This window comes from Condylostylus longicornis, unplaced genomic scaffold (assembly GCF_029603195.1).
Source record: "Condylostylus longicornis isolate FDR11 unplaced genomic scaffold, ASM2960319v2 ptg000010l, whole genome shotgun sequence".
In the NCBI taxonomy this organism is placed as follows: domain Eukaryota; kingdom Metazoa; phylum Arthropoda; class Insecta; order Diptera; family Dolichopodidae; genus Condylostylus; species Condylostylus longicornis.
Window position 1 is genome coordinate 14,615,633 of NW_026577979.1, and position 22,381 is coordinate 14,638,013.

General features: G+C 25.4%; 1 protein-coding gene across 4 annotated transcripts in view; it reads right to left on the bottom strand.

Annotated features, from left to right (window-relative positions):
- Positions 1-22,381, bottom strand: part of LOC129618642 (runt-related transcription factor 3) — a 96,379-nt gene that overhangs the window by 2,150 nt on the left and 71,848 nt on the right. For 2 of the 4 annotated variants that reach the window (XM_055533510.1, XM_055533508.1), the window contains exons 3-4: positions 15,196-15,309; positions 11,009-11,110 (exon numbers count right to left, since the gene is read on the bottom strand). In XM_055533510.1, the coding sequence (XP_055389485.1) occupies positions 11,009-11,110; positions 15,196-15,309 (216 nt within the window). Of the gene's footprint in view, positions 1-11,008; positions 11,126-15,195; positions 15,310-22,381 lie in introns of all 4 variants that reach the window. The other 2 variants (XM_055533509.1, XM_055533507.1) reach the window with 1 other exon arrangement.

The window sequence follows — 22,381 nt, forward strand, 5'->3', positions numbered from 1 at the left end:
GCGTATACGAGTATAACTAATAATAATAATAATGATAAACAAAACCATAAATTTTAATTTCTCACACTTTGATGAAAAATTGGTGTAGGATGTGTTTGTGTAATGATGATTTTTCTACATAATAATATTATAGAAAATATAATTTATAACCACCCACAAATTTTGCATATTGGTAGGCGATATTTTTATATGCATATTGTAATCATGTATGTTGTGTGTGTGCGTATAGATCGAAATAACAAAATTTTAAATTTATTTATTTTTTAATTTTGTTCTTGTTTTTCTGTTGTGAACCTTTTTATAATCATAAATTAATTATTTGCATATGGTAAGGCTGTAGTTGTTGATTAGATTTTCATTATATCTATAACAATATTTTTGTATATAATATGAAAAAAGAGCCCGCTATATACTTATATGTAGCTATTTAATATTTATATAAAATAAAATTAGATGGTTGGTTTTTTGTTTTTGCTGTTGTTGTTTTTTTTTCTAATTTTTCTTCTTTTTTTAATATTTCACTTATGAAATTTCTGTTTTGTGGGATACTCTGATTTTGTTAGGTTATTTTTGTTAAATTTTCTAATTTTATTTTATTATTGTGAATTGATAAGCGAATAATATAATAAAAAATTTTTAGTTTTTTCTTGTTTTTTTTAATTATTTTTCTCTTTTATAATTGTACGTACATACACATTTGAAAAATATTACAAATTTACCATTTCGTTTGTAATGCTAAGAATAAGATGTCTCATATACAGAAACCAGTAAGCACATGTTTTTGATCAGCGCCGAATTCTGAATTGAATGTGCAATATCTTGGATGGGCGTACATCCGTCTTAGTATCATAAAAACGCATTTGAGCTACTTTCCAAAATTGCTTGTAAAGGATATCCTAGACATCTTACTTAATTTCGGTTTTATTACGGTATCAGTTCGATTTTAGCTGCCATATAACTTTAAAAATCATATTATAGAAATCGACAAGCATTGAGTTATTAAAGTTTGCATAAATGACTTTGGCAGCAGATTCAATAATTCGACAAAATTTAGTGCTGCTTGTATGAGTTCTTAAAAAGCAGCTATTCAAATAAAACACAAATAATTAAAGTAATAGGGTAGCAATTGTTTTAAAATTCTCAAATATAATCAATGACTATAATTTGATATTATATTGGAAACCAAAGGCTATAATGTTTAAATGACGACGCAGCTGTGCTAGTACATACTGTGCATACTAAACAGTTTTAAAAAACAATTTACTCATACGTTACAAATTTTAAAGCGCAAAGAAAAACTATAGAAAATATTCTTACGAGTATCACATCCGAGTTGACACGGTCAACTCTATGTTTTCTCGTTTTTTGTTTGTAACATTATAAAATGTTAATGGATTACAACAGAGTTGTAATTGTAAAATTATATAATAATAAATCATGATTTAAATATTAAAATTTATTTTATTTTAATATTTTATATTTTCGGATATACAAACATAATTCATTTGTCATAAATAACAACAATATTTGATGTTAAAAGTTATTGTAATTGTAAAATATTATGGTTAAAAAATAGGGCTAATATGTCAAATTTGTACAAATTTTTCTTAATTGTGTTCGTGTGTGTGTGTAAAAATTTGCGTGTGTAATTAATTAATATGTAATTGAATGCAAGTGCATACTATATTTTACTTAGCAAGAAAAATATAATAAGAAAAATTAAAGATTCACATTTAGTGCAGTTAACGTTTGTCATAACACTTGAATTTTAATTAATAATTTATTTATAATATATTGAAGGGTTTTACATTTTTAAGTTTTTGAATTCAGCGCAATTGTTTCAGCTTATTTTAAAATGTTAAATTTTAATTTCAAATGTAAAAAATTTAAAATAAAGTATACTTTAATTGTTACCAACTTGCCTTATCATATATCGTAAGATTTGCAACAATACAATAAACATTCGCTAGTCAGAAAAAATAATCGCTAGTTAGATATTAAAAATGATATATGAAATATTTATTCCTAAAATTATTTTAGTCAAAATTTATGAGATGAAGTATTAGTTCAATAATTAATAAATGAACAAACAGTTATTAGGAAACCACGGCGTGAAATAATAACTAATAAAAGGAAACTAAAAATTTTTATTAGTAAAAAAAATAAGCAATATTTTTTTATTACATGATTGAAGAGATGACCGTGAAGCAGGGTTCACAAAATAATGAAATGCTGATGGCTAATACTAAAGAAATTACGACGTTCAATGAAAAATTTGGTAAATGTGATTCTTGAAGCAAAAGAATGAAATTAATAGTTAATAGTTAGCTCCTTACCAATACAGATTCAGAACCTTATGGAGAAAAATAGAACTTAGGCGACGAATTTGGTTCTTAAAATAATATGGCTAGAAATTGTTGCTACAAAATCGTTATGGTTGGTTTATAATAAAATTTTTATACATTAAAATTATACGATCACTCTGTTTAATACTGTTAAATTAATTACAATAAAATCATACACCTATATTATATTTTTATTTTCAGTATTTAAATATGCATTTGTGACAATATATAAATTTATGTATGTAAGTACTTACATAGTATACAGTCAGTATGATTAGAAAATTTTACAAATTTATTTTTTTAAATTTTCAAATCAAAATTTACCAAAAAAATTTTTAGATAACACACAATTTTATTTGCACTAGTGTGAGTGTATGGCATACATTAAATATTAAATTAAATTTTTTTGCTTTGGACAGAAACACCTTTCCGGTTATTAAAAAGTCAAATTTTTATTCTAGATGATAATTGAATAAGTATAAACTTTTAATATTTTTCATAACTTTCTGAAAAAATGCAATATAAATTTTTAAATTTCATGGGCATTTCTAGGATAAAAATTTATAAATTATAAATTAAAACGGTAAAATTATTGCTTTTATTTTACAGTTTTTTTTTTATATGCTCAATTGTTTTTTTTTTGTTTTGCTTCCTGATTTTTTTTGTGTTATTGTTGTTGTTGTTGTGTACAATTTTTATTTATGGTTTCTCTCTTGTTTTTTTTGTTTGTTTTTTTTTTTATTGTTTTGTTGTATAGACCTAAATCAGAACGCTCTCTGACCACAATGTTTAGCATAAATATTGCTAGTGTGTACATGTTTCAATGTGGTTTACGAATAAATTGCCGACATAAAATGTCATTAAAAGCATGTTTTGATTTAAAATTATTAAAAACTGCCTCAACCAGATTTCAAAAGTGTATAGAACGGCTAAATATGTATAGTGTAGGTACATATGTGTATAGTCAAATTCTTATGACACCGCCCGTAATTTGATCAAACCCGTAATAATCCGACAATAAAAACAAAAATACAAAAAGAAAAAAATTAAATTTTACCATATATGTACATACATACATACACATTTACATATTCATACACCTACATTTTTAAATAAAATAAAATCATATTATAAATTTATACGTTTGTATGAATGTATATTTATTTACTTTGTGGGTGATTATTATTGTACGGGTGTGTATATCGTAATTTTATTAAAATCAAAATTATTATTATATAAAAATAAAAGAAGAATCCTATAAATTATATCCTGATAATGATAAATATTTAAAAACTAAAAAAATAATAATAATAAAAATTAATAAGTAAAGAATGTACATGAATGTGCGTTTTTGTGTATGAAAATCTATTTACTCAACCTAAAACCGATCTCATTGTGGATATCTACATCCTGCATGCGTTTAAATTTAAAAAAAAATTTTTTTACTTCAAATACACAATTATGAAGACACATTAAATAATATAAAAATTTTTCGAGCATAATTTTGTATCTTGTTTACCATCTTTCGTTATTTTCTTGAGTTACTACACGTGAAGGGCTTTGACAATTCCGTGAAATACAAGTGTTTATTTGAATTAAGTAGTGAAAACCTTAGTATGTAGTCAGACCTAATGTGTTTAATTGTTCTAGATATTAGTAATACTAATAACGTATACTGTAGGCAAAATGCTTGGATTTTTTGAAATTAATTGAAAATTCAATTGTCATCTAATTATGAAGAACCTTGGACGAAATGAATACTATTTGAAACTGTCATTTTAAATTATCATAACAACTGCTGCAAGACTCAAATTACTTTAAAAATACTTTATTACACAAGAAATTTAAGTTCTGTGAATTCTGTTTATAGAACACAGAAAGCTGTAAAGTTTTTTTCAATATTTGCACTTATTTTGTTGGTTTCTTATTCTATGCATTTTTGAGCCGTAGATGACTCTAAAAAAGTATGAGTGAATTCAAAATTATTGTTATCGTATTATATGATCGTATTCGAAATTAAATTATATAATTTAAATTTTTAATTTCTATGTTTTCTATATGTTATTAGACAATTATTTTGGGTAAATTATTGTAAAGATAAATTACTTTCATTCAAAACCCTTTAATTTGCACTCCACCTACTGAAATACTGAACCTAGGTATAATAACATTTTGTGAAAAATCAAATCTCAAAATTCTCTTTAAATTTGGCCACAAAACGAAACTATTTTTAATGACTTCTGTTTAGGTGAAAATTTAGATAAATTCATTCTGAATTTTTTCGAAATGCTAAGATACGTCGAAATATATTGAAATACTGAATTTATGAAGGCGAGTCCTTTTGATAGGCAAGTTGTTTCTATAGTTCAAATTTATAGTACGCCAGCTACATAAATGTTAATTAAACGCTTTTTATTTTTTTGATAAATTTTAAAATTTCGAAAATTATTTCAGGATAATCCAAATAAGTTTGATATAAAAAGTTATATTCAAAAATAATGCATGTACATGTAGCTATGCAAAATGTTAAATAATATCTAGTTGTTTAATTTCTATCCTTAATATATAAATAAAATAACTAAATTAATAATAATCATTTGGAATAAAACAAAAACACAAAAATAGAAAGAATCTATGAAAAATTGATATATAAAAACCATACTGAAACTTGATAATTAATTATCCTGGTCAATACTAATTAGAAATTAAAAATATAAAAATTCAAATTAAAATAAGGATCAAAGAGAATATTTGAACTGATTTTAATGAGATTTCTATATGTTGGATGTGATTATGCTATGATGTTAAATAGGATAACAATAATTATTTTAATATGAAAATCATTTATATAAAATATATACATATTTATTTATTTTTTATAATACAGATGTAGAACTACGTGCAAATTACATACACATGTTAATATATAAATAATATTTTAATATAAAATTTTAGAAATTTCAATCAAAGCGTATTAGAAAAGGAAAGTGAGCAAATGCCTTTAAAAATTTTTATGTTTTCCAAAATAATTTACAAGTTTTTAATTTTTAGTACACCCATAGCCAGTAAACATAAGGTAGAAAACGAACATAGCAATAAAATTAAATTTCTTGGACTAAAAATTCAATCCTCCCAACAATAATACCTACTTTTATTAATTAATACACCCTATTGCACATTTTAGGCAAAAAACCAAACATTTACTAAAAATCAGCAATATGTGATGAACAGGTGCATGAAATGGCGCTTAGGTATTCCGTTTATATAAAACATATGACATTTAGTTTTTAAACAGGTAAGTACGTGACTATTGTCTAGTCTTCCTTAATATACGAAATGTAAAACAGTTCTTAAAAATAATTTTTAAGAAATTTCAGGTATGTAAAATTTCTACAATTGAAATTTTTTCCTATAAAAACCTTACAAATTTCCTTTCCCAACTCAGTTATGAACTGAAAATTAAATAAAACGGTGTGATAAATTCTTTTCAAAAATGTACATAAAATATTTTGGTTTGATTGCAATATTCCTTAGTTTAAATCAAAAATCTTTGTCATTTAAAGAATTGAAAACAGCTGAACTTAAAAATAATGAAGTTGGAGAAATTGATTCAAACAAATTGCGAGAAACAAAACAAGAAGCACATTTTAAATCATGTGGTGATAATAAATTTTGTGTACCATTCTATTTATGCAATAATAACGCTGGAAAAATTAATAATGATGGATTAAATATAATTGATGTTAGATTAGATCAAGATAAACCATGCATTGATTATTTAGAACAATGTTGTTCAATTGAAGATTCTAATAATAATGAATTACTAAATTCTGGAAAATCATTGCTGGCTCCAAATAGATGTGGATATAGAAATACTGAAGGTTTATTATTTAAAATCACTGGGAATAAGAATGGTGAAACCGAATATGCTGAATTTCCATGGATGATTGCAATTTTAAAACAAGAAAATGTTGGTGATGATATTTTAAGTATATATCAGTGTGGTGGATCATTAATACATCCATCAGTTGTGTTAACTGCTGCACATTGTGTTATAAAGAATGAACCAGAAGAATTGACGGTACGTGCTGGTGAATGGGATACACAAACAAAAGATGAATATTTTGATGAACAAGATCGTCATATAACAGAAATTATGGTACATGAACGTTTTTCAAGAGGTGCTCTGCATAATGATGTAGCCTTGTTATTCACTTTAACTCCTTTTATATTAGAACCGCACGTAAACACTATTTGTTTGCCACCACCGCATATGAATTTCGATTTTAGTCGTTGTTTTGCTACCGGTTGGGGTAAAGATTCATTTGGACAAGAAGGAAGATATCAAGTTATTTTGAAAAAAATTGAAATACCAATAGTTCCATTTAAAAAATGTCAGAGAACATTAAGAAAAACAAGACTTGGAATGTTTTTCAGATTACATGAATCATTTTTATGTGCTGGTGGTGAATTAGGAAGAGACACTTGCAGAGGTGATGGAGGTGGCCCATTAACTTGTCCAATTCAAGGTTCAAAAGATAGATTTTATCAGGTTGGTATTGTTGCCTGGGGTATCGGATGTGGTGATTTAAATCCAGGTGTTTATGCTAATGTCGCATTTTTACGTTCTTGGATAGATAAAATTTTTAATTTAAAAAATTTACAACAAGACTATTATACTCCAATATAACAAAGTGGTGAATAATTTAGTTGAGGTAAGAAGTAAGCAAAATGTTATATAATTACGATATAAATTATAAAGAAATAAGAATTTATTGTTTGAATGAAAATTTAGAAATTGTATATTGCTGTTTTAAAGTAAACTCGTTATATTAAAAATAATTTTTGGAGGCAATTTTTTTTTTAATTTCTTTAATTTTAAATGGAAACCCTTTCAATATTAATAATTGCCAACAAAATGCCCGAGCTTCATCTTTGCTAATTGATATGTTAAAAGTAAATAATGCGATCGAAAATTATGCTAAAGTAATCTAAGTAATAAGCAATTGAAACAGGACAAATTGATAGCATTTTTAGACATAGTAGTTTTCCTTATTAACTCTGTGAATTAAATAGAAAGCGTAAATAAGCCAATATAGCGTAACACTGAACTATGGGGCCTAATAACACTTTGGCAAAGGAAATGGGATCAGATATTTAATTTGTCGACAAATAATGTTGAGATCTAATAAGGACAAAATTGATAGGAAATCATAGAAAGTTTGATACAAGGAACATTTGAATAATGATGCGCTTTATTTATTTGGTATATTTTTTTGTGACAACACTTTATTTTTTTCACTTTCATTAAATCAAAAAAAAACTCCGGCTCCTTTCATTCTTTGTTTGATACAAAAAAAATAGTATGAAAATTGATTAATTATTACCAAAAGTTAAAAAATGTTCTAATGGTGATTAATAAATACACAATTTTTATAACATTTTTTGTGTTATAACAAAAAAAACCTTTAATTTATTAGCTGTACATTCATATTGTAAATCCATCATCTACATTTTATTTACGTATGTACGTGCATAAATGTATCTAGAGATAGAATTTAATTTATACGCGCTATACTCATTATTTTTAATTATTTATCGCAAAAACTTCATCAATAATAATAACACTGTTACCAATTTGTAACAAAAGTTACACATTAATACTAGTAACAGCGTAAATATTGCAAAAAAAAAATAAAATAAAAAAATTTAACCAAATATAAGAGGCTCATTAAAAATTCAGAATAAGCAACTAAGTTTTTTTTTTTTCTCTTTTTTCATTTACGAAAATATTTTTATTTTTTCCTCCTATTTTGTATACGTTTTATACGTATTGCGTTCACCACAAAATCAATATTCGTCCATTAAAAAAGTCTAATTAATAATTTTTTGAATGGGCTATTAATAAAGCCTAATTATACCCGATCATACTATATACATATACCTACATATATAGAACCAGACATATTAATCTACATAAAGTTCCCTTTAGTAATTCATAATTATTGTATGTTAATTCTTTCTGTGTTTTTTTTATTAACGTATTCAGCATGAACATTGCTTAATTTGCAGGACAATGTAAAAAATTTCATGTTTTTGTTACAATATAATATGCGTACTCGAGTATATAAGTCATTCTGGTTATACTCGTACATACATGCATAATCTATATACTAGCTATAATATATTATAAATATAAAATTTACACATATTTAATACCAATACAATAATTTACATTTGGGTTTCCCGATTGTTTACAATTTTTGAATATCAAATTTTAACTTTAATTAAGTAATTGGGTTAATTTTTTTTAAAAAATACAAGATGTTAGTCAAAACGTAAGTAAGTGCGGAGCTTACAGCAAGAAGGAAAATATTCAGTTCCGTTATTAAAAATAAATGGAAAGTAAATGAAAGTGTCATTTTGTGCAATTTTTCGTTTGGACAATGACATTTTTGCAATGCTTCGCTAATGTGGTAATTCTTTTGCCACATAATTTCTTTTTTCGTTCTCTTCATTTTCGATTCATTTGTTTTCTTACGATTATTTTCAAACTTGTCAAAATTCGTGTTTGAACTTTGAACAATTTTGTTTACGTTTTCCAGATTATAAAAAATTTGTAATTGATCTCGGGAAAGAAACGTCATGTATACTATGTATTTTTTACATTTTACAATAATAATGTACACAATATATAATTTGGACATTGTACGTAATTATTTCATCGACTGATTGAATTTTCGGATTAAGAGATTTCTGCTAAAGTCACATCAATAAATTTTTGTTTAAAATTTATTTGTGCACTGATTAAATCCTATTCAAATTTTGTTATAAAAATATTAAATCATTTTTTTTTTATTTTTATTTTTGTAAATTGAATGCATTTAAAAAATAATCGTATATGTATATAGCGAGTAAAACTATATACAAAGTTTGGGGGCTATCAAGATAAAAATGTTGGGTCAGTTTAATAACCTCAAAAAAAAAAGGTTAGTTGCTGTGCTGTAAGGAGAAATTTAATTTTTGAAATGCTGGCTTTATTAATTAATATAACACTCAGCCAATTTGATTTAACTGGGGTCATTCAAACTGCTTTTCTTTTATTGAATTGTTATGATTTTTATAGCAAATATATTTAAAGATTATTTTATATGTATGTCTTCTACTCAATATTTCTTTGCAAGTACATAATATAAACGTCTTTAAAATAATAAATTTCTCTCAAATAAAAACAACACACACATACATATATTTTAAATAGCTGGTTATTAGAAACTTTCAATTAAATTTTTGGTTCTTTACATAACACACCTATATACAACATAATGTAGTACATACACTTGTGGAAATAAAATAATCATGCTGTGCTAAAGACACTTCCAAAACATTTTATTTAAAAAAAACTGGAATGAGTAACCTCAGAACTTCCGAAATCAACTATCAAAATATAATCATCAACTAACCAATATTTTTCCACTTTGTGTTGATGTAATTTCGTGTAAAAATCAAAACAAGAGGCTACACCAATAACGGAATCAATAACTGATTTTAAATGTATGCACATATAAATATGTGTGTATATCATATTTTATAATAAACATGGCTGTACATATATTTGCTGTGCTATGGAAATATGAATTAAGTTTATACACTTGTAAATATTTTGTAGTTATTTTTTAATTTGGAAAGGTAAAAATTAATGAGATGAATTTTTTTTCTATATTGTATAATAATTTGCGAGTTAAGTTTAATTATTTATGTACATATACATATTATATTTGTTATATTGAATCATACCTATACAAACATTATTTGTGTATATATTATATACATATAGTATATAGTTAATGCATCGAGTAACAGTTGTTGACCATGCAACATAAATCAATAAAAATAATTTTAATAATGTTGTTTTATAGTTTTATCTTGTGTGTCATTAAATTTATATAGACAATGTAGTAACATAATTATAACACTATGATTTTAAAGTAAATTGGAATATTTTTAGATAAAACAGTACACTTTTAACTTACATTTCACGAAAAGAGCATGAAATACTCACATTAGATCTATGATTACGAGAAATTGACTTTTAAAGATTTTATACGAGACTTATAACGGTACGAAAGTTTTTTCGTAAAAAACATTTAAATAGAGCATTACAATATTCTCAAAAATTTATAAACGTTTAAGGAGTCTCATACATTTTCAACATGTTCATGCAGTTTTTTGAATTGTAATTTTAATATTTTTATTCAATGTGGAAAAACCCTTTAGATTTTATATGTATGTGTACATTGCAAAGCTACACGCGATCCCGGTTTTTGCTTCTCCTGTGTATGAGTTCAAAGGAGAATAAAAATTATTTCCAGTTCGCACATAACTGCCTTAAGTAATTTTAATAGACAAACGAAGTAGTACAATTTCTGATTCGCGAAACAAGTCCTTTTCTGTTGCTGATGCCAAAAATTATTTATATACATGTCAAACAACCAATTCCAGAAGAGAAAAGTACAAAAAATTATTGGGTTTGAAACTATTTTAATTTACTTTTTTCTATAGGTAATTAAGTTATAAAATATTTATTGCAAAATCCAAAAGAAATTATATTAAAAATTAAAAAAAACAATCTGGTAAAATATAATAAAAACGATCATACTTACTCTGACAGTTTCCAATTGGTGGCATTCGAAATCCTGATAAAGGATCAGCAGAAAAATGAAACGGTCGTTGCCCAAATGCAAAATGAAATTGTTGTTGTTGCCCTAGAAGAGATAACACTGTAACTTAAGTTCAATTTCTGTCCTCTTATTGTGTGTAAGTTTTATATATTTTATATATAAATTCATAAAATGGCTGAATACTGACAACAATTTTATAACCATGCCTAACGTAGACTAACTTTTTATAATATCAACTTAATACTAAAAATACTAAACTGATATTTGGAAGCAGCTCGAAACAGTTGCAAAAAATTACCTTATATATAAATCGTTTTTCTTTATATTTTTTATAAGAATTCTTTTAAGACAGCAGTGTGTTTAACGTGCTTAATATTTCTTCTTTCACTTCTTAAAGGCGTCTAAAATTTAAGGTAATTTTTAGGTTAGTATACGAACTTTTTTAAAAATTATTCTTTATTCCCCAGAACGTGTCCAACAAGATGTTGTAAATAAATAATTAATTTAATCAAGTTAAATTTTTCAAAACCATCAGGTAAATATTGGCTCAAATATCTATATTTTAACCTAAAGAGCTATATCATGTTTTAATTCACATTTCAAAAAATAGAAATGAATATCATTTAAAACTCTATAACACTCCTGACTTATATTAAAGTTTAAGAATTTTAAAAACTCTTTTAATATTTGTCAGAAAATTTATTTGGAAACACCCACCTTTTGCAGTTGGCTAATTAAAATATATATGTAAGTTACAACTCCTTAAATAACTGAAAAATATTTTTCATTTCTAACTTTAAAAACGATGAGCTTACAAAAGTAAAAGATCATAAATTTACATCTTTTAATTCCCAAATGTTTTTTATATTTTTAGGACCATGGACAACATGAATTCTGATCATTATTAAATTTTATATAAGTCTTATAAAAATTTAATGTTAAAAAATTAATGCAATTTTATTCATTTTAAATTTCCTAAACTTATATCTACACTTATACACTAACTAATAAAAATATAAAAATAAATATAGTTTGAAAAATAGTATAAAATAGTAAGTTGTATAAATTTTGTTTTTTTTTTTTTGAAAAAAGGACATAAATCTTCTTTAATTTAAACAATACAATTGAATATTTTATGTTCATAAATTTTTCAAAAAACTCTAAAACTTTTTTGTATTCATAGCTTTGTATTTCAATTAGAAAAATTTTCTCTAAGAATGGGTTTATATTATTAACAATCGTAAGGGACTATAAAGGGTTATCTTTAGAAAGGATCATACCCAAAAAAAAAGGAATATTAATTCACTATTTCATTGTATAACCATAAATAAATACCATTATTATAACTGAATATATTGTTATATTTTTTAAGATTTCCTTTATAATTTTATTGTATGCATTATTTTAATTTATTATACGTAATTTTATTGTCCCACACTCCAATATGAGAGAGAATGAATAAAATATAAAAGATTCCATTTTATTTTGAATTTTAACTTTTTAATTTATAAAAATATTTGATATACATATATTTTTTTAATAAGCATTTATATGCATATGTACACGTTTGAATAACAGACATACTCAAACCAATTTTTAAGGAGTTGCAGCTTTGAATGAATATCTCCCATCCAGTACGTATATGATTGAAGTTTATCAAGATTGTTGAATATTATTATTATTTTTAAACTTAAATATAGTTTAACTATTTAGAATTAGTAATTAATTTTGTTAGTACACAGAGTATAAAACAATTAGGTACTCTATCTATATTACTGAAATTTTTGTTCTCTTTTTCTAATTCATTGAATTTAAATCGTCTTTAATTCATTTACATACATAAATACGGTTAAAAATCCTGTATTATTTAAAGAGTCATAAAAATAATATTTTTAAGTTGAGACGTTGAAATTTACAACATAGCCATAGAATCTAACAGAATGAGAAGAATGGAAGTACTAACTAAGGATAGTTTGTGGGGATAGTAATATTTTACATTACAAGTAAGAGTTAACGCAATTAAAAAAAAAAAGTTGATACAACATTTGTCAACACGAACCGAACCAGTGACGTAATCAACTGCATTTGAGAATTATTATAAGAAACTATAATTAATTTATTCTTCTCAGCTTGACGAGAAACGTTACACAAAATTACAAAAATGATTCCTTTAAACTCATATTTGAAGTTCTATCAAAACTGATATCAATTTTTATTTAATTAAATAGATTCGACCGAAATCAAACAAATAATTTACATAATACTAATGTAAAAATCTAACAATAAGAGACCCTAAGAACTTGTGTAAGAGGTAGTAGAGTTAAGCTAGTTATTTATATTGTATTTGATTTTATATTGTAATGGCACCATTGCAGAAATTTTTAATTAACCAGCTTAATTCTAATTCTTAGATATTATTTTAAATATACAAATACGTGTGTAAATTTAAAATAATAAATAAAATTGCTTTTATGGAGGAAAGCTCTTAGAGCAAAGCAAATTTAGTATTTTCTTTATTGCACAAATTTTCATATAATAAAGTTGGGTCAAACCAATGGTTTGTATTATGTAGCACTTTTCCCTTCAACAAGTGAAAATACTGCTTTTAAAAACAATCTATGTATATCCACCACACTATTAAAATTATTTTCATTCATAAACGAAACTATTTCTAGGATTGCATATATTTAGGATGAACGATTTATGCAGTCTTTGAAATAGATAAAAATTAATATAAAGAGGGGTTAACATAATGCTCGATTTTAAGGGTTAATTGTGTGAGTTAAGCAAAATAATTATATTTTTTAATGTCATGGAATTTACCGCTAGCTTTTTGCGTTTATAGAAATTTGAAAAAGCTTGCGGTTTCGGAAATATAAGGTGTCAAAAATTCAAATTTTACGAATTTCAAGAGGCGATAACTTGAGAGGGGGTGGAGATGGAAAAAAATTTTCTTCTAACGAAATGAACTATTTGTTAATGTCTAAAAGCCCCTTAAATTTCAAGCTTCTACAGGCTGGGGTATAGGAGAAAAACGACATCAAAAATTTGGAAAAAAGGACTTTAGATAACGGTAAATTTGAACGGCCATTTTGTTTTTCTAAAGTTTAACTATAGTATACCGCGCTAGGGAAAGCAAGCCGCTGCCTTTTTGCATTTGCAAAATTTCAAAAATGCTTATGGTTTTATTGCAACAAATAGTTAAAGTGGGCCATTTTTAAGGTTTTGAGGGGGTATAACTTTTAGAGGGGGGGAGATAGGTGTAAATTTTGTTCTACGAAAATAAGTTTCTAGTAAAGATCTATGCACGTATTAAATTTCAACTTTCTATCTTTAAGAATGTAGAAGTTTTGTAAACAGACACACGGACAGACGGACGAACGGACGGACGGACGGACGGACAGAGTGAAACTAATAGGCACTTTTTTCAAGAAATTTTTGGAAAAGTGCTAAAAATAAGCAATTTATTGTGATACCATAATATGCTCACACTTATATAGGTATATGTTATTATTTCTTATTAAACAAAATGTCCGATTGATTCAATATTCTAAAATTCTAATGAATAGTATATTTAATTAACATTTTCAATATAATTGAAATATCAGTGTATAAAAGACTCAAAAGGATATCTACATGTACATAACTATATAGTGTATGTAGTAGAAAATTAATATAAATTTTCTATATAGAAGGATAATAAATATATTATGTGCACCTAAACACAAACACTAAATTTATTGTATATTTATTATACACAATAAAGGTATTAAACGCCTAAATCTTATACTTTCTCAATTACAAAATTGTTGTTATAACAACAGTTGTATTCTAATATATACACATGTACATAGTATAGTGTGATATATGCCCATAAATATAAATTATAATATTATTTATTATTAAAGAGATTTAATGAATATCATTGGAGAATTGTCATTCAATATGATTTACAAAGGATATAAAATGTCCTTTAAGAAATTAAAACTAATAATGTTGACCAATTAAAGGTATAAATTTACATGATTGGTTAAAATTAAATATTACATAATATTTATATAATCCCGAAGGATATTTTCTATAATAAAATAGAGGTATAGAGTAATATATTTGTTTTGTTTAGAAATGTTGAAGAATTTAATATTTTAAGGGAATAACAGTAAACTTACTTGTTTTTGATCTTGGCTCTCTTGGTCCATCAACTGTTACTTTTATAGCTTTATTATATGTTGCAACTAGGGGTGGTATTGTTGATACTGTGATTGTCAATGTAAAACTTTTACCTGAAACAAAAAAAATAAATATAAATTGCAATTTTTATCTTGTTTATGGAACACAAAATCATATAATTGTATAATCCAGTATAAATATGTATAGTTCCTGCAAATCTAGACGAAAATTCGAAAATAATAAATTTCAGACCCGCAAACGCATATTATTATGTATTTGCCTTTATTATTTAAATAAGGCTTACGTTATTAAGAAAAATCCATTAAATATGAAAAAAAATTTTATTTTTGCATTACGTTGCAGGCCCAATTTGCATCATTGAGTATAGCTTGCATGATGTAAACTTTTGATTCAGTCTATTTACAAATGAAAATTTGAATTTTTGATTTCGCCATTTAAGGGTGGAATTTAGAATCATTCTGGGCGAAATCATAAGAAAATGTATAAGAAAAAAGAGATTGTTCCAATAAAAAGTTGCTTAGTTGCTTTCTTGTTGTTAGGGTTCAGATAGACATGTAATTTTTAGTTTTGCAACTGTTTGATTGTTTATTTGTATAAAAAAGTTTTGTATTCAAGCATACGCATACATGCAACAATATGATCACATGCAATTAAGCTATCAAACAGTTTGTAATTTTTTCCAAACTGTTTGATAGCTTAAATATTAGATGCGTAGATGTGCCCGCAACGATTTTACAATCAAGCAACAGATTGCAAAACTGAAAATTGCAGTATGCCTGAGTTCTTAATACTAATTTTAATTTAAATAATAAGCATTCTAATAAAATAAGAATTCCTAAATTTGAAATGTAGTCAGTATATACAAGTATCTTATCATTGATTTTCATTTCCAGAGTCAATTAATATCTTGGAAATCTTTTAAAAAAACATTAAACATTTTTATAACAAAAACCAATTTAATACTAATTTAAAGTTTCTCGTTATCACAACTTTGATTTTCTTTTTAAATTTTTTTTAAAAAATAAAGAATTAAAATGACGGATTAATTGAGAATGAATTAAAAATAAATTTGTTTGCTAATAAATAATATTATAAAAGTATAGCTACACGTGCATTAAAAAATAAATTTAACAATAAAGTTGTTAGACGTTACACCTAAACAATATTTTTTTTCTCTTATTTATTCACTTAAAAGCAATCAAACCATATCAACCACTTGAATGTAAATCACCTCAAACCAAACTTTAATCTGTAAATCATCATACATACATTCTTTTTAATGTCTATACAAACACATAATTATTTGTTACATAAGGTGTATGAGTCTGTAATGTACATCCACATACACGACTACCAACATAAATATTGCGTATTAAATAAGATAAAAGTTAGCAAATAGAATTAAGTAAAGGTAAGAAGGTTTTTTTAAAAAAACAATGTTAATTCTTTTGTTTTATAAAATGATAATTAAAATTAAATCATGATAAACAATCATACAGTTTGAATGAAGCTACGTGAAATATAATAAAATTAAATATGGCCTAGTCAAACAAAATTTCGAAAATTTATTAAAGAAATTTCGTACAATATATTGAAGAATTCGTATTTATTTATACGCACACAAGGGTTAAGAGCCTCTTAAATTAAGCAAGATCTTGAAAATTTTGTTAAGTTTTTCCATGATTTTCCATGAAGCAATTTAAAAACAATATCTAAACAAGATTAGGGGTTTCCCTTTGTTGAGTTTAAATACGACCTAGTAAGTTGCAGTGTGTTTTTTTTTGTTGCAGTTTAGTGGTTGCAGTTTTTTGGTTGCAGTTTCACATTTTTTGTAGTTTCAGTGGTTGTAGTTAATTTTACATTGCAGATTTATTTAAAAAACAAAAGTGTTTACTGTTCAGTTAGAAGAAATTTGTGTCATAAGATCAACTTGCAAAATGAGTCTCATTGAGAATTGGTACAAAGTTAGCCTCATCAATATCATGTCTATTATATTTGCAAGATATAGTTCTAATGCGTAATAAATTCATCTTTTATTAGATAATTGAACAAAGCTTGTATCTAGCACTTGAACGCGCTTATACCTAATTACTTTGAGCTTTTGTGTTCTTAGCTAACACCGTAGTTTTTTAAATTTGCTCATTTGATTCATGTACTTATAAAAGAGATCAGTTATTAGGGCGTAAATATTCTCTACTGAAAAAATGACCAAATTTTTAATCACAAAATTATTTTTTCTCTAGATCTTTTTTCATGTGATCAAAATCACAAAAAAAAAGTTTTAAATCCAATTCTCAAAAAAAAAGGAACAAGAAAAGGATAATAAGAATTTACAAAGTTGACTTTTACAAATTCCCGCACCTTAAAACAAAAACACAAAAAAAAATTTAACCTATCCGAAAAAGGAATTCTCATTCTTTTTCCCTTTATCCTCCACATTCTATCCATCTCATATTTAAATGTAAAGGAAACACAAAAAATAAATATGGTAAAAGATAAAAAATTTTTCTTAAAAAGGATAACATATTCAATATTTTGTTTTTTTTTTTGCTACTGTCTTCAAATTTTTGATTCATTCATGCCATACGTGCATATATGAAGGCTTTTTAACATTATAAAACAAAACTCTTTTTTCCTGGCAACTCATTCCACTTAAAAATTTGTTCATATGAAATTTTAAATTGTTTTCACTTATAAGACTCTATAAAATTTTGAAAGTCTTTCCTATTGAAAAATTAAATGTGTAATTGTAATAACGCATGTGATTGTTAAAATAAGAAGAAAAAATCCTTTTTGTGTTTTTCTTCTTGTTTATTTTAATTTATTCATTTAGCAACACAACATATTATACTGATGATGAAGAGGTTTAAATGTGAATCTAAGGTGATTTATTAAAGGAAATGCAAATAATTAACAGAAAAAAAGTTGAAATGAAAAAGAAAAAGGATTTTCTTTTTTTATCGTTTTGAATTTGAATATGTAAAATGTTTCTTTTTTGTTACATCTTTTGTTTTTATTCAAAGTTGATTATGGTGTCTTGTTTAAGTGAGTTATTTATATTTTTTGTAGGCATGTTAACTGTCTCCATGGTATAATTTAAAATTTTTGAAAGAAATGAGAAGACAGAATTAGAGGAAGAATAAATAATTTTTTGTAAAACAAAAAAAGAAAAAGGACTAAATTATTTTTTGTTTCTTATTTTCTAAATTTCTTTTTACAATAAGATTGCAAATGAAAGAATAAATTAATTACCTTATAATGTTTTTTATACCAAATTTTATATGTTATGCTTAATGTTAAAATAATCAAGTTATTCTAAACATGCTCATATGACTGACTCATAAAAATATGTTAGAAAGGTAATATTATTGTACAAATGTATAGTAGGCATAGAAAGCGTCAGGCATTTTAATTTTAAAGAAAATATGAAATTTATTTTAGAATAAATTATGACCTTATGAAAAAAATTCTGTTTTCTTTACGACAACTGTCGGCAAATTTATGTGGTTTATGGGCAAACAGTACTATGTGAGTATGAGTATGGGTCACATGAGTTTTTTTAAACCTACCTATATGAAGAAGTTAAATTTTCAACTGACTTTATTGAATGTTTTGTTTTAATAAAGAATAAATTTGTATGGAATTTTGTGTACATACTTATATTATATGAGGGGCTCAGAAGCCAAGTGGCCGAACCATCATTCCCAAATTTTTTGCTTTTTTGCTGAAAATGTGTATAAAATTAGATCCCAAATTTAATTTTATCGACAAAAAAATCAAACATTTCCTATATTCTGTAATTTTTTGGCCTAAACGCAAAATTTAATTTTTTCCAATGCAAAAGTAGCCTAACCCACATATTGTGGCCAAAATTTTGGGAGTTAAGGTTAGGTCACTTTGCTTCTGAGCTCCCCATCTATGATTCAGTTCTTAAAATTTTGAAAAAATTTTTCAAATTTTAATGATCACAATCGAATATACATATGTACATATTTTTTTGTGTAAGAAAAATTATGGGCCCAATTTTGAAGTTGAATGGGCCGCATTTTCCCGACGGCTGCTTTATGGCATTCTTAAATTATTTTAACTTAAGAAAGTTCTGTGAATGCAGTTCTATAAAATTTACAAGTTGATCAATATTTCATTAACATTTTTGTTTACATTAGTGACATAAGTCGGTGAAATAAAATCTATTTAAAGTTGCACAAATCGCTTGAAAAAGTATTTAGGATGATTTAGTAGGGTTGTGACAGATTCAGTCCACTTATGGGCATTTTTTTAGTATATTATACAAAAATATTAAAAAACAGATGCAGTATAACACTCCGATTTGAAGTTGCCATTTCGTATGTATTACCAAAGCAAAACAAAAAGGAGAAACAATAGAATTGACTCTATCATTATTTCTATGTCATTCAACGGTTATATGATAAATAACAAGTGTTTCATAAAGGTCTAGTTAATATTTTAGTAGAAATATTGTCCTGGTATACTAAACATGCTCCAGTGAAATTTAACCAATGTTGCTTAAAAAAATTTTTAAGATAACTATATCTGAGTAATTTTTGAACTTGCCGGTTGAAATTTTTGAATGACCTGATAATTCTTGAATTTGTTTGATGTCTACTCACTATACCAAACTTATATAATATGAAAAATTTAGTGAATGTGTATAGACTTTTAGAGATTTTAAAGTTTATTAATGACTTTGTTATTATAATAAATATTTTTAAAAACAATTAATGATTTAATTATTTTTGGTATTCCATAGCAGCTCCTCGAACCTTTGCTATGATTGAATCTAAAGTAAATATGATAGTAATAACAATTCTTCGTGCAGTGTAATAATTTGGTTATCCTGGCTCAATGGCTTTTTTAGTTATCGTAGAGGCAGACGGACAGGCATAATTTGGTTGATTTTAAATTCGTATCTGTATCCCGGACCTCCATTTCTTAGCTTTACAAACGGAATATTAAAAAATAAAACAATAATGTTATAAACAATTCTTTTACTTGTTGAACTGATGACGGAATATACTGAATTGCTAACACAAAGTGTAGTTGTTTTTAATTAATAATTAATGTGCCTGTTACATTAATAATATTAACTTAATGGAAATTTCTTCATACAATTGCAGAATAGATTGATGACGTAATCAATGGAACGAGTGAAAAGCAACTTTTCCCCTCAACCTGGACTCGAACCAGTAACCTACCGCTTTCTAGGCGGACGCTCTACCAACTAAGCTACAGAGGTATGAAGAAATTGGCGACGAAATGTTCTTCACATTGCTTTATAAAAGATGCTGTATGCAATCTTCTATTTGCAACACACAATCACAAGAACATATATATAAATAGATATTGTGCCTATTACACTAATAATATTAATACATCATCCATCTATTCTACAGTTGTATGATGAAATATTTTTAAATCAGTTTATATAACATTTTTAACAAGGACTAAGAACTTTAATTGAAAAATGCAGGGTCCTATGGTTTCAAACATTTACTTTCTGAATTTCTTGTAACAAAAAATATCCAAATCAATAAGAAGTTAATACAAAAATTTCTGTATAAAATACGTTTAAGTTATTGACTTCCGAAACAAAATTTTATGAAATGAAATTTACAATCCCATGTAAAATTTTTATTGTATGAGCACATGTTTAAGTTCTCACGACCTCAAAATATTATCGAAAATATTTTCTTTAATAGTTTATTTATATCGAATAATTTTAAAGATTTATTGTTAAGTACAAATCCATATACATGCAAATACCTATAAAAGAAAATCTAAACGAAAACAACTTTGAAAAACGCAACTTAATTCATTTTCTTATACCATCAAATTCTTTCACTGAACACCTAAATGTGGTAAAATCATAAAGCCACAAAACTTTTAATATGAAATCGATTATTAGTTTGATGACATTCTAATAAAATGCATCGACATGAGGAGTGTTTCCTGACACCTTTTTTAAGCATTTACAGATGTAGGCATAGGGGCATACATATATATATAATTTGTTTGTTGGTTTGTTCCCAATATTCCAATCAATTGAAAGATAGACGAGCGTTTTTAAAAAGAATATCGTATATGTTCGTGCATGATTTGTGTTAAAATATATAGGCTTATTTTACTATAATAAAAACGTTAAAAATGTTTACTATTTTCGTTCAGAATTTTTTTCAAATATTTTATTGTGACATTTTGTTTTTTATTTTATGATTTAACAACATAACATTGTAGAGCCAATTTAATAGATTCACACACGTTGTTTCATTTTTATTGCACGTATAGTCAATTTTGATCACTCACTATTATAACATGTTAATTGACTTCACTATAGTAGTTTTTTTTATGAAACATATAGTTAGTAAGTATTGTATAGAAACTCGCTATATTATAGTAAGAGAATGGCAAAAAATAAACCTGGTTGGAAGTTTTCAATTGCATGTCAAACCAAAATAGATTTTTTTCACATTTTCGGTTCATATTGCGTGAAAGCAAATACCACCATTTTTTGCGTTAAAATGGGCTTTAATCACCTACAATTCATTGCTATAATAAGGTAATAAAACCCGAAAAAAAATTTAACTAAAACCAAATTAACAAATTGAATATAAAAAGGAACAACAAAAAAAAATATTTTTTTTTCCAATTGGAATGGGCGATCAACTTCCTTGTACTTTAATATTCGCCCTTAAAGTGTGGTACAAAGCGAAAGAGTAATTTCAATAGAAAATCTATTTTTTATTCATTTAAACTCTTAAAAGCATTAATTTTCAACTTAAACTGTTAAAAAAATTTAATATATTTCATCAACAGAACGCCTTTTTTTCTAACGCGTACAATTCTGAACCAAAATACTAGAAACTTAATCGTGTATCTCGCTTTTTCAATTCACTTTTTATTCACTTTCGAATCAAAATTCTCTCCGTTTTTCTCAGGGATATTTTATTTTTCCAATAAGATTATTCATTTTTTGGATTGAATTTTTCTCAAATTATTGACTGAACGTCTCACTTTTAAAAACAAAGTTTGTTTTTAAATTTTGTGTACATTTTTTGTGGATTATAGGCAAATACGTGCCATGTGAGCATGAGTGTGAACCACTCATGAGTTTCTTACTTTACCTACTTATAATAAGAAATGACA